Source organism: Lathyrus oleraceus, chromosome 7, assembly GCF_024323335.1.
Source record: "Lathyrus oleraceus cultivar Zhongwan6 chromosome 7, CAAS_Psat_ZW6_1.0, whole genome shotgun sequence".
Lineage (NCBI taxonomy): Eukaryota > Viridiplantae > Streptophyta > Magnoliopsida > Fabales > Fabaceae > Lathyrus > Lathyrus oleraceus.
In genome coordinates, this window is record NC_066585.1 from 431,098,213 (window position 1) to 431,111,708 (window position 13,496).

The window sequence follows — 13,496 nt, forward strand, 5'->3', positions numbered from 1 at the left end:
AGCGCTTTGGCCAAAAGCGCTTTATAAGACCCTCTTATTTTAAATTTTTTAGGTATACCTTAGACAACGCTTTTGAAAAGCGCTGTCTAATCCCCACCCCCTTCTATGATCGAGATTAGAGTTTGCAAAAAAACATGAGGGGACCAGAGGATAGTTTAGTGGGCATAGACTTTTTGGTGGTGGATTTTGTACCGGACTAGAATACTCGGGCGGAGTTGGCGACCGTCTTTCTCCGAGCTCACGCTCAGAGGGCTGTATATTGTGAACTTTGGACTCGGTCAAAGTTGGCAAACACTTTCGCGGTTGACACTAGTAGATCTACCTCTCTGACTCATGTTTTCCTTAAAAACATACTTGTCAAACAACTTCATTTTACCAAGTATGAGGAATAATCTTTAAAGAAACCATAGGAAAAAGATGATTGCAACAATATAATTTAATTTGATCTCCCATTAGGACAACAGATCCAAATCATACAAGACATAAAAAAACAAGACAGGTCCATATGACACTATACCACAGATTACCGGTAAATGTATAAACTAGGATGATTCTTAATCAACACATATAAATGACATTCATAGCCCACCTCCTTCAAGAGGGAAGAATACGACCCGTCAACCTATAAGGGAAATCAGGACTCATCTAGCTGGTCCTGCAAGAAGTAAAATATAGCTTAACTCAGATTATGATCAAATTGCCGCAATATCAGGAAGAGAGGTCGATGATTATTAATCAAAATGCTTGGACAGATAAATGTTCCGAAAAGGGTAGGTTCTATATATTAGAGAAATTTTACCTGGACATCAGAAGTCCAAAGGGTGAGGTTGTCTCTCAAAAGTTGCATTATAAGTGTGCTGTCTTTGTAGGATTCTTCTCCCAACGTGTCCAGTTCAGCAATTGCTTCCTCAAAAGCCTATCAAAATAGGAAAAGAAAATTGATTCAGTAGGGTAGATTTTAGAATCAATAAGCTAGTATGTTCCTACTGCATACTCAGTACTATTACAAGCCAAACATGAACAGAAAATAAGAGAAAAACACAGAAGGAATAACATATGTCAATATTATTCATGAGCAAACCTTGACTACCACTAACTCTCACCACGAAACAGACAATTTTCAAAAGCTGTTAATTTTTTCCAACAATAATTTTACAATTAAGAAACTGCCAATATCCAAGTATTGGCAATTAGACTGCTATTAAGTTCATTGTTCATCCACATGAGCTAAAACGGGCACAAAAAGGAAAGAACTATGAACTATTTAAAGATCCAGAGTCTAAATCATTGGATGGAAAACATCAAATAGTTTATATTTGAAGTTCTCTAATTCAGACTTCAAAAGAAATCTCGAAATTGAATAGATAGCCGACTAAAATTCTGACAACAGGGAATTTGTTCCCCTATTTTATCGATTCAGTATGGAAGTAAGACATACACATAGACAAACACCCAAGTCAAAAATATTGTAATCAAATTGACTTGAAAATTTCAATAATAAATACATTAAAAATTGAAGAAAGAATCCAGTTATTAGTATCATCACAGATATCACAAACCTGTTTGGCCATGGCACAAGCTTTGTCAGACTGGTTGAGAATTTCATAATAGAAAACCGAGAAATTGAGAGCCAAACCCAATCTTATAGGATGAGTAAATGGAAGATCAGCAGCAGCAATATCCTTCAAGACAAAACATAAAACAATTAATTAATAAATTAATCTTCCAAACAGTAAAAAATTAACAAAAAAAAACACAAACCTGTGCAGCCTTGTAAGACAACATAGTATCCTCAGCCGCAGATTTTCTCTCATCCCCAATCTTAAACTCAGCCAAATACCTATGATAATCCCCTTTCATCTTATAATAAAAAACCTTAGACTCACTCGAAGAACCCGAAGGTATAAGATTCGAGTCCAAGAGCTCGAGAATACTGGCACAAACATTGGACAACTCCGATTCAACTTTAGATCTATAATCCTTAACAAGCACAACATGGTCGTCATTCTTTCTACCTTCTTCCTTCTGCTCAATCGACGAAACGATTCTCCACGCCGCACGTAGCGACCCTATCACGTTCTTGTAAGCGACAGATATTAGGTTTAATCGCAGGAGGGAAAACAAAAAGAACTGAGAACGAAAATAGAAGTCTGAAATTTAATTTTAATTAGACCTTAGACAGCGCTTTTGTGGAAAGCGCTTTCTAAGATATGCCTTAGACAGCGCTTTCCAAAAGCGCTTTCTAAACCCCCACCTTAGACAGCGCTTTTGGATTTAATTTTTTTTTTAATTGAAAGACTTTAAACAGCGCTTTCTCAAAAGCGCTGACTAAGGTCTATATTTAAAAGCGCTTTCTAAAAGCGCTGTCTAAGGGGGGGTCTTAGACATCGCTTTCTAAAAGCGCTGTCTAAGACCCCCCCTTAGACAGCGCTTTCATTATTTTTTTAGAACATTTTCCGTGTTTTATTTTTATTTTAACCTTAGACAGCGCTTTCTTTTAAAAGCGCTGTCTAAGATGCGCTGTTAAAAAACCTTTTTGGCGTAGTGTTTGTTTCAATTCTCTAGCTGAATCTTTTTTCTTTGATTCTCTGGCTGAATCTACTTCAATCTTCTGGCTAGATCTGAATTGTTTCGCTTCTCTAGTTGAATCTATTTCCGGTCTTCGGGCTAGACCTGACTTCGATCTTCTGGCTAGATCTTCTTCGATCTTCTGGCTAGATCTCGTTTGTTTCGATTCTCTGGCTGAATCTATTTTCTTTGATTCTCTGGCTGAATCTACTTCGATCTTCTGGCTAGATCTGAGTTGTTTCGATTCTCTAGCTGAATCTATTTCCGGTCTTCGGGCTAGAACTGACTTCGACCTTCTGGCTAGATCTGGATTGATTTGATGATAAATTCCCATCATCAGGATCTCGCATCTGAGGCATGCGCTGGTTGACTCTCTTTCGAAATCTGCGCCCAATCTTCATGTTAGATATGCAGCTTCGAGAATATCCCACTCTTGGGCTTCGTACATATTCTTCAGGCTAGAACATGTTATAATGACTCACTACGCCAAAAATGACTTTTAACAGCGCATCTTAGACATCGCTTTTAAAAGAAAGCGCTGTCTAAGGTTAAAATTAAAATAAAACACGGAAAATGTTCCAAAAAAATAATGAAAGCGCTGTCTAAGGGGGGGTCTTAGACAGCGCTTTCTAAAAGCGCTGTCTAAGACCCCCCCTTAGACAGCGCTTTTAGAAAGCGCTTTTAAATATAGACCTTAGTCAGCGCTTTTGATAAAGCGCTGTCTAAAGTCTTTAAATTAAAAAAAAAATTAAAACCAAAAGCGCTGTCTAAGGGGGGGTTTAGAAAGCGCTTTTGGAAAGCGTTGTCTAAGGCATACCTTAGAAAGCGCTTTCCACAAAAGCGCTGTCTAAGGTCTAATTAAAATAAAATTTCAGACTCCATTTCAATTTTCGTTCTCTGTTCTTTTGTTTTCCCTCCTGCGAACGTTGAAACCCTATCAGCGAAAACCATAACAGCGAACACGAATACACTTCCATTTTTCGGTTTCAATCATTGAACGTGTTTGAAGAATCGTATGTGTCTCGACATTTGGGTGTTTCTACTGTTCTTCATTTCTTGCGGTATGTTCTTCAACATTTGGGTGAAGAATCGTTGAAACCCTTCGTTTTTCGTTTCTACTGTTCTTCATTTCTTGCGGTATGTTCTTCAATATTTCTTCATTTCTTCGTTTCTACTGTATAATCTTGTTGAGAATGTTGAGAATGTTTATAATCTTGTTGAGAATGTTTATAATCTTGCGGTAGTTTACTAATGTTGAGAATGTGCATAATCTTGTTGACTGAGTTTAGTGTATTATTCTTGTTGAAGTTGTTTTGATTCATAAAAACTGAGTTTAGAAGTTGACAATAGAAAAATGTTGATGTTTGTAAGGAAAACAATAAGGTACATTGTTGTTGTTATGTTTGATTAGAAAACTGAGTTTGTAAAAACTGAGTTCATAAGGTACATTGTTGTTGTTATGTTTGATAAGTAATAATGTTGATAATAGAAAAATGTTGATAATAGAATAATGTTGATAAGAGAAAAGTAATGGAAGAAAAAGTTTGATCAATTCATCCGTACGCATTGCTAAGAAACAAGTGATTAATATTCCAACAAAGAAAAGAAAGAGATGTTAGTGACTTAGGTAAATTATCCATGGTTTCTTTATTTTTTTTTCAATTGTTTTGATTATAAGTTATATGTGATAATGCATGATTTCATTATATTTTTGTTTTCAATTGCTTTGATTATAAGTTATATCTGATAATGCATGATTTCTTTATTTTTTTGTTTTCAATTGCTTTGATTATAAGTTATATTTGATATTTGATGGTTTCCTTGGTTTATTACAGGTTAGACATGGCTGATGACCAACATGAGGAAGTTAGTAAAAAAGTATCCGCGGAAGAAGAAATTCGAAGAGGCATCACAGTAATGAGAAGGGTGGTCCAAGGAAGATCTCGAGGCATCATACTAGATGTCTATTGGAACAACCAGGGACAGCTTATAGAACCTAATGGGCATACCTTAACTAGTTTTATCGGTGCACTAGTAAGGAATGAAATTCCCATTACATGTGATGATTGGAGAAACAAAGAGCTGAATGAGTCCAAAGAAAAAATTTGGAGTGAGATAAAGGTACAATCATTTGGCCCTTAATTATACGGTATCAATTATGTTTTTTCAATTACCGATACTAACTATCAATCTGTATGTTTTTCTTAGCGATGTTTTAACATCGAAGAAGAAAGAAGAGGTTTTTGTATGAAATTGGCCGGAAAGCTTCTAAGAGGGTTTCAGACATTTTTATCATCCAAGTTCCTTAACGATGCGGATGGTAATTTTGTGGATGCGGAGCTTCCTAAAAAATATGAAAGTTTGATATCGGCTGAAGAATGGGAAGCTTTCAAATCCAAAAGACAAGACCCGGTTTTTCAAAGAATAAGTGCTACAAATCGGGAAAGAGCATCAAGTCCCGCATATCCGTACCGAAAAGGACGTGTCGGATATGGACGCTTAGAACAATCCATGGTAAGTATTTATAAATTGCGATAACAAATTTGTTCATCATATATTAGTTTTATCTGATCAAATTGTATGACTTAATGTGTAGCTGCAGAAGGAGGAAAGTTCAGAAACATCTCTTCCTGCACATGTTTTGTGGAAGGAAGCCCGTGTGGGCAAATCTGGAGTTCCTCAAGAAGAAGTTTTACACGTATACCAGAAATGTGTAAGTATAACATTTTTTCATTAATTGAATAACATTTTTATACACAAATATTTGACAAGTATACGGTATTCATCTGATTTTTCAGGAGGAGCTATCTCAGTCTTTATCTCCCGATGATACTAAGGGCATACTTAGTCGGGCATTAGATGTCCCTGAGTATTCTGGTCGGGTGAGGGGTAAGGGATTTGGAGTCACTCCGACCTCCCTGAGTATTAAAAAAGGAAAGGCTCCTAGTAATCGGGAGCTTCATGCAAGATTGGAAGCCATGCAAGCTGAGCTTGATGCATTGAGGAGAGAAAGAGAGGCTAGCGCCTCAACAGTATACAGAGATGCTTCGGACAAAGACAGTATCAACTGTACCTTTCAGCCGAACATTCCAGAGGTAATTACATATAATTGTCTTAAATTGAACTATTTGCTTAAATTATGTATTTGACATATATACACATTAACGATTTCTTGTTATTATTGGTTTTAGGGCATTTCCCATTGTCAGCTGTATTTGTCGTCACCATACTATCGGATGGTTGGCAAGGGAAAAGTGCATAACGTTAGCGGAGTATTACTCCACACTAGAGAGCTCCCTGCTGGATGTTTGAAGGTATCAGTTGATATTGCAGTTGAGCCGAATGCAGCATTACCATATCCTAGCGATGATTCAGATGCAACAACGGTGCACGAAGCAGTAGGTTCGTTTGTTGCATGGCCGACAAACCTCATATGCGTAGGATATGAGGTATGCTTAAAACTTATGTTAACTTTAATGTGTATATTCAAAGTTTAAAATTTATGCTTAAAATTTTACTTACATATTTTCCTTGGTTATGTTAAATAGACTCCCACAAAATCCAAATCAAAAGATAATGCGATTCCACGGCATACCGAGTTCACGGTTTCAAGAAAAGAGGTAATATACAATTATATGACATATATTCATGGAAGTTGTTACATTCTTAATTTGATCTAACTATTTATATGACATGTAGCTTCAAGAAAATGAGGTTAGCAATGCCTCCGCACAACAAAAAAAGGAGGTTAGCAACGCCTCCGCACGGGTAAAAAGTTCTGGTGCTAAGAAGACCGTAGCTAGGAAAAAACCTACCACCAAGTATAGGTCGTGCCTCAGGACATTTCTAGAGATGACCGATATACCGACCGGAGGTGTTCGGACTTTACATATGGAGGTAGGGATTTTCGGCTTTGATTACGACCAAATGATTGGTAATGAAGACTTCATGCAAGTTTTTAGTCATGAAGAAATCGGCGTCACCGTTGTCAATACATATATTAGGTAAATCCGGTCTACTTTGTTTTATTAATTAAACAACTTATGTTAATGATGTTTACTTTATGTTAATCCAGTTTACTTTATGTTTCAAAAGAGGTGTTAATGATGTTTTTATATTAGGTTTTTGTATGACAAATTGATGCGCCCCAATGGTTTGGACGTGTCATTCGGATTCTTAGCACCCACGACCGTCAACTTAGGTTTAATCTTAAGTAGACCGGATACCGTGACAGAGTACGTTCTTCGGATCCTCATGGACAATAAAGATGCGGAGAAGTTGTTTTTTATACCGTTTAATACCGGGTTAGCATTTCATTCTAAATTCATCTATTATAATTATTTTCCATGTTACCATCTAACATTTGCCTAATCATTACAGTGGACATTGGTTGTTGCTCGCAATCAATCCTATCCGAGAAATTGTGTATTATCTTGACTCGTTAGGAAATGATTGGACAACATACCCGGATATGAAGGTCCTAATTGACACGTAAGTGAGAATGTTCAAAATTTTTCTTAGTTTATGTGAATTGTTCTAATTGCTTCATTTTTATTTTATTAGCGTCCTACAAGCTTTTCGGGCCCAACGAGATATCCAAACCTCAAGGAGGGGCGCCTACTCCATTACATGGATTAAAGTGGCGGTATATTTTTAATTACCACATTTTTTATTATATTAGTGATGACACTTGATAAAACTTAGGATTTATAATCCATATTTTTTTTTTCATATGTAGTGTCCTCAACAACGTAATCAAATAGATTGCGGGTATTTCATGTTGAGGTTTATGCGAGATACTCTTGCTTTGGGCCGATTAAAGATTCCCACCGATGTATGTATTTCTAACTTATGAGTTATTTTTATATTTACACATATCTCATATAATTAAATAGTTGGAATTAATTCAAAATATGTTATATTATTATGTAGTACTTTGAGGAATTCAAGTGTGCATTTTATACAAAGGATCAAGTGGACGAAATCAAAGAGGAGTGGTGTCAATTCATGATAGAGCTCAATGTTTGTTCATAAATTTGTGTAATTAATGTGTACATTTGTAGTATATGTAATGACTTGTAAATGTGTACATAAATTTGTATATATTTTGATACATTTAAGGCAAAATTGGTTTGAATTGGTATATATATATATTTGTTAGCAAAAAATTGGTAGAAAAAAGGCCAAAATGGCATATATAAAATGTGATAATTGTCTGTCAAAATCTGGTTGAAAACAGGTAGAAATTCTGGTTTATAAACCTGGAAAAAATGTGGTTTAAAACAAAAGCTTCAAAAAATTTCGTATACCTTAGACAGCACTTTTGTAAAAAGCGCTGTCTAAGGGGGGGATTAGAAAGCGCTTTAGGAAAAAGCGCTGTCTAAGAAGGGGCTTAGACAACACTTTTTGAAAAGCGCTGTCTAAGGTATACCTAAAAAAATTAAAATAGGAGGGTCTTAGAAAGCGCTTTTGGCCAAAGCGCTGTCTAAGGGGGTGGCTTAGACAGCGCTTTTCAAAAGCGCTGTCTAAGGTATACCTAAAAAATTTAAAATAAGAGGGTCTTATAAAGCGCTTTTGGCCAAAGCGCTGTCTAAGGGGGGGGGGGGCTTAGACAACGCTTTTAAGATTTAAAAAAGCGTTGTCTAAACCTTTAGCAGCGGAGGTTTAGACAGCGCTTTAAAGCGCTGTCTAAGGCAAAAAAAAGCGCTGTCTAAGGTCTTGTTTGTTGTAGTGACTCTTCGATTAGACTTTGTTTTTTAAATGCGATCCGCGGGCTGGATCCTCTTGTAGGTTGATTTTCTGTTGAGCTGTCAATTTATTCCTCTAGCTGGCTTGATGGGGAAATAATGCTCGTAGTCGATTCTCTGGATGAATCTTCGAAATGACCCTCAGGCTGGATCTCTGGAAAATGATTCTCAGGCTGAATCTTCAAAATGACCCTCATGCTGGATCACACACACACTTGATCCTCTGGCCGAATCTCATGACTTTGGTTGTAAAGTAATTTTTCAGTTTGCTTTGAAGAACCTATTTATCAGCTTATGTGTATGTTTGATATGCATGCAAATGCAAATGCAAATGTTATGCATGGTGCAAAAGAAAAAGAGAAATCTGCTTGGGGAAGCAACTCTGGTAGGGAGCAGATCGTTGTGTCAATCCTTGAATGGTCTGTGGGGAACGATCCGTCTGCCGGGACCGGGGAGCCACCGAAAATAAATCGGCCTTTTTTGAAAAGTTGACCTTGTTGGGGAAGTATCAACTATGGAAACTTTGCTTGGCGAGGCTCTGCGAGGAGAGTCTGTGTGGAAAGCACTTCCTGGGGAAATGTCGTAGGAATCGACCTTTGCTGGGGATATGAACTTGCTAATCGTCCTTAGGCTGGGGATTAAAACAAATATGTTAAAAAATAATCTGCTGGGGACGAGATGAACACTGGGAACACCACCCTCTTGTCTATTGGGTATGCGACTACTCCGCTGTTGCTAGGGATACAAGGCGCAACTCTACTGGGGTACATGCTCTGCTGAGGAGAGCCTTTGTCAACCGCTTGGGGATGAGGATTCATGACTTGGCATCCGGTTCTTGTGACCTCAATCACACACGTATGTCCCAGGGGAATTGCTCGGTTTGAATTCACCGTCCGGGATTAGGCACATTCAAAGCAATTTTAAATGTTTTCCTGTGCAAATCCTCTGCAAAAGCCACCATTATATTCAAATGCAATATGTTTCATCAGGAATTCAGACATTTTTCACAAACAAACTGATAAATGAAAAATAAAGAGGCTTTTTAACTGAATGATTCGACTTTTATGGGTTGAAGAATTTGTGCCAGGTGTAGTGGTGTATTCGTCACTTTATGATTTATTGATTAAACCAAAAGCAAAGCATACAAAGAATCGAGTCGCCACCGCACTTTTATTTATCCAAAGGAATGGCTAAAAAGCGAACAAAAGCCTAAGAAGTTTTACACATAGAAAACTAATGAAAAGATCAGAGATATGGTTAAGGGGTTAATTACGCAATGGGAAGGCGTTAGGCACCCAAAACGTCCTAGGTACTCCTAGGGAGCCCTTTTCACAACTTGTTGTACGAAATATCATTTGTTTATGAAATATTTATTGTGAAAACATGATTGAAGGGATGGGAAAAGAATGTACAAGTTATTATTTTTGTGTTTGGATGGATAACCATTGCCTACGTACCTTTACAGGATCAAAACCTCGTAGTTCGGCTAAAAGATTTCCAAAATATGAATGGGTTGATTTTAAACAAAAGCCTTAAGGTCTTTCATTATCCACGGGAGAAAACTCAACCTATACAACCACAAGTCCACCATGAGAGAAAAGCTTCAACTTGATAGTGAGGGACCATGCCCTATAATAAGCAAGGAAGTCTTACAATTCAATCACTAAGGACAAAAGGTGAGATTTACATCAACCACTAAGATAACTGAGATCTATGGCTAATGTATGAAAATTTATCAAGAATGGACAAAGCCACAAAACAATTGAATGAGTGAAATTAACCAATTAGGATTATTCACAAAAATGGTCAAAAGTATGATTAGAATTCAATTCAAAAGAGGTATTATGAAAAATGAAGTTTGAAAAATCAGAGGCTTAAGGCCTAGGTTTCTAATTTGAAATCATGTCAAAATGTTTGCACAATAGTTTTCAAGTTTTGGGTTAACATGCAAATGGAGGTTTAAAGCAACAAAAGGTGGGAGGATGAGGAAATAAAACTTCTTAGATGTTCACCTCTTGAGATCATATGTAGATGATTCAAGTGATTCCTTCGGAATAGGCAACAAGTGATAACAAATGAACAAAGTAAGTGGATACCGGATGCCAATCAATGGACTTATACCAATCTCACAAAACAAAATGGATACCAGATGCCAATCAATGGACTTATACCAATCTCCTAAAACAAAATGAAACATGGATACCAGATGCCAATCAATGGACTTATACTAGTCTCCTAAAACAAAGAAACATGGATACCAGATGCCAATCAATGGATTTATACTAGTCTCCAAGGAATGATCATAGGAAACAACTGCCAATAACTGGACTTACAATTGACTCCTCACAAGAAGCAAATAACAAATGCAATAAGCAAGAGGAAACAAGTTGCCAATAAATGGTCTTACACTCGACTCCAAGGAAAGGAATGCCAATGAATGGTCTTAGTTCCATATCCCTCCAGATCATAGGAAACAACTGCCAATAGCTGGACTTACAATTGACTCCTCAATGGACAAAATAAAATGTCACAAAGCAATGAACTATGATTATGAAATGACATACAAGTAATGATGATAAATGCACAAAGGCAAACTCAAGCAAATATGCACAGATTGAATCAGGTAAGCAAACAAACAAGTCAATTAGCACACACTATATACAATCAATTAGGCTCAAGCAAGGTTAGGCTTTACAGCCAACTGGAATGGGGTATTTTGTGCTCTTAACCCTAACATTGAGAGTTAGGGTGAAGCAGATGAAATGGAGATGAGGGGTGTGCCTCATAGCTCTTATCCCTGGACAGGGAGAGCTTTAAACAATAGAAAGTGTGGGAGTTCAGAAAGTTGGAACTCTTCTCCACAAATGATTGACTCTATAAGATCTTGGGTTATTATTCACAATGCATCAACACATGGTGTGAGCAAGGTGAATGACACACTGAGTAGCAGGAGATGGATTACACATCTCTTTTATCTGCCAATTGCCTCATGAGAGGACTTTACCTGCTTGGCACAAAAGTTAAACAATCACAAGCATTGCCTCTTAAGGAGGGCTTCAGACATGTGCCTACCAATAACAGTAGGTCTTCCAGACTACATGAAGATTAAAGATTATACCTAAGTGGTTAAGCAACCAAGCAAAGCAAAGTTCAAAATGAACTTAAAGCAACTTAGGTACCTGTGGAAACAACTAAACAAAGCAGTACAATACTCAGGCAAACAGATAATAGTCAATAAGCAACAGACAATCCCAATGTACAAAATGTGTAAGCCAAAAGGCAAACTCAAATGAGTTGGCACCAACCTACAAGACACACAAATGTTAGTAAACAAAAGCAAACATCAATACTCAAATGATGAAGCATCATCAACTATGGAACTTGGATGCTCAACCTGAAATCAAAGCTTAAATGTAAGCCACAAACCACTAGGTCAAAGCCTAGGGTCAAAGATGGAGAAAAAATTCAAAACAGAAGCTGAAATTTAACACAAAGCAAACTCAAACACATATTGACATATTCCAAAAGGTCTCATATCAAAATCAATCACCAAAAGCATTTCATGATTAAAAGAAGTTCAAAGCAATTTCAAAGCTCATATGTGATCATCATGAATGAAAAATTCAAATCAAAACAGAAATAATTCAAATAAATCTGGAAACATTCATGCACAATCAAGACATATAACATGATCAACATACAAAAAATCAGGCACATTGGAGATCATTTAGCATGGAAATCACATGGTACAAGTTGAACATCAAAAGGTGTGACACAAATTGTCACACCAAATTAGCACATGCATAAAACAGAAATGCTAATTGAGAAAAATGTCAAACCAAAACCAAAATGTTAAGTAATGTGTCTAGATTCATCATGCAAAATTTCAAGGCTATTGGATAAGAAACAAGCATTCCACAATAAGATAAGCAAGGCAAGGTCAAATATGGATACATGCTCACATAACCTAGCACCAAATAAAATCCAGCCAAGCACAACTTTGGAAATTATGGTGATAAAAAGCTAGACAGAATAAGGAGCATTTAGCAAAAAATTGGAGTCAATTTGGATGAGTTTTCAATTTCATATGATTTTTCTAAGTTGATGAAAATATTGAAATTCAAAATGGATATGATATGTGAAAATAGGAGGGAAATGAGAAAAATGATGAAGCATTTTGAAAAACCTCGCTCGCTCAGGCTCGAACCTGGTGCATATTCAAATTTACGCGTTCAACATCAAAACGACACCGTTTTGTACTTAAACCCTAGCGCGCCCAAAAATTTGTAGCTAATTGAAGGATTCGTAGCAAAACCAAAGCAGATTTGCAGCAAGTTCTGGAAATGATGAATTTCAAAGGTTGAAGATGAAGATCATGATGATCTTCATGCGAATTTTTCCAGATTTTTCAAAAGGTGTCCAGAAATCAGAAAAAATAACACCAAACGATTCATCATGTCATGTACATTCAAGATCCATAAGCATTTCAACATAATTCATCACAACAAACTCAAATCGAAGAAAATAAAATTGAACATCAAACTTTCAATCATGCATATCTAGCTCAAAACAGCACCAAATCACACGATTCAAAGCTCAGATTCACCAGGACAACACGATCTACAACAATATCATAATGAATTCAAGAATAATTGAGATCGAATCTTGACCTCTTGAAGAACAGAAGTTGGAATCGTGCTCCACAAAGCTCAGCAATGCCTCAAATCTTCTCTACAATGCTTAATGAAGTGATTGATGATGAATTTGAAGCTTCAGCATACACGAATCCAGCTCAATTTGCAAAATCCATGGAACCTTCAAGCTTCGAGTATGGCTCAATATGGCACCAATTGCTCCAATTCCACGTCCAATTCTACTCAAAAATGCTTCAGGATCATGAATAAATCAGTAGAAATGGTCCTTGTGTGAAGAATTGCAAAATATTTTTGAGAGAAAAAATTGACTGATTCTAAGATTCAGATCTGAAAATTGTAGTTAATCGCAAATGCAGTTATGTTTAACCTTATATATGCCATGCTAATCATGTTTAAAACCTGTTTAAGCCAAAGCTAATTGAAATTAATCAAGTTTTAAGGTGTATGCACAAATTGGATTTTCACCCCCATGCATGAGGTAGGCACGTGAACAGTACCCTTTCTCCCATCACATTCACTTAAAATC

The 13,496-nt window shown here is 36.7% G+C and overlaps 1 protein-coding gene across 1 annotated transcript; it reads right to left on the reverse strand.

Moving 5' to 3' along the window:
- Positions 1–418: 418 nt before the first annotated feature.
- On the reverse strand, positions 419–2,097 carry LOC127106302 (14-3-3-like protein B). The gene is made up of 4 exons (XM_051043616.1): positions 1,762–2,097; positions 1,560–1,682; positions 800–916; positions 419–655 (listed from the first exon to the last, which is right to left on the reverse strand). The coding sequence occupies exons 1-4, from the start codon at positions 1,858–1,860 to the stop codon at positions 635–637; spliced, it is 360 nt and encodes a 119-aa protein (XP_050899573.1). The 5' UTR covers positions 1,861–2,097; the 3' UTR covers positions 419–634.
- Positions 2,098–13,496: the final 11,399 nt, after the last annotated feature.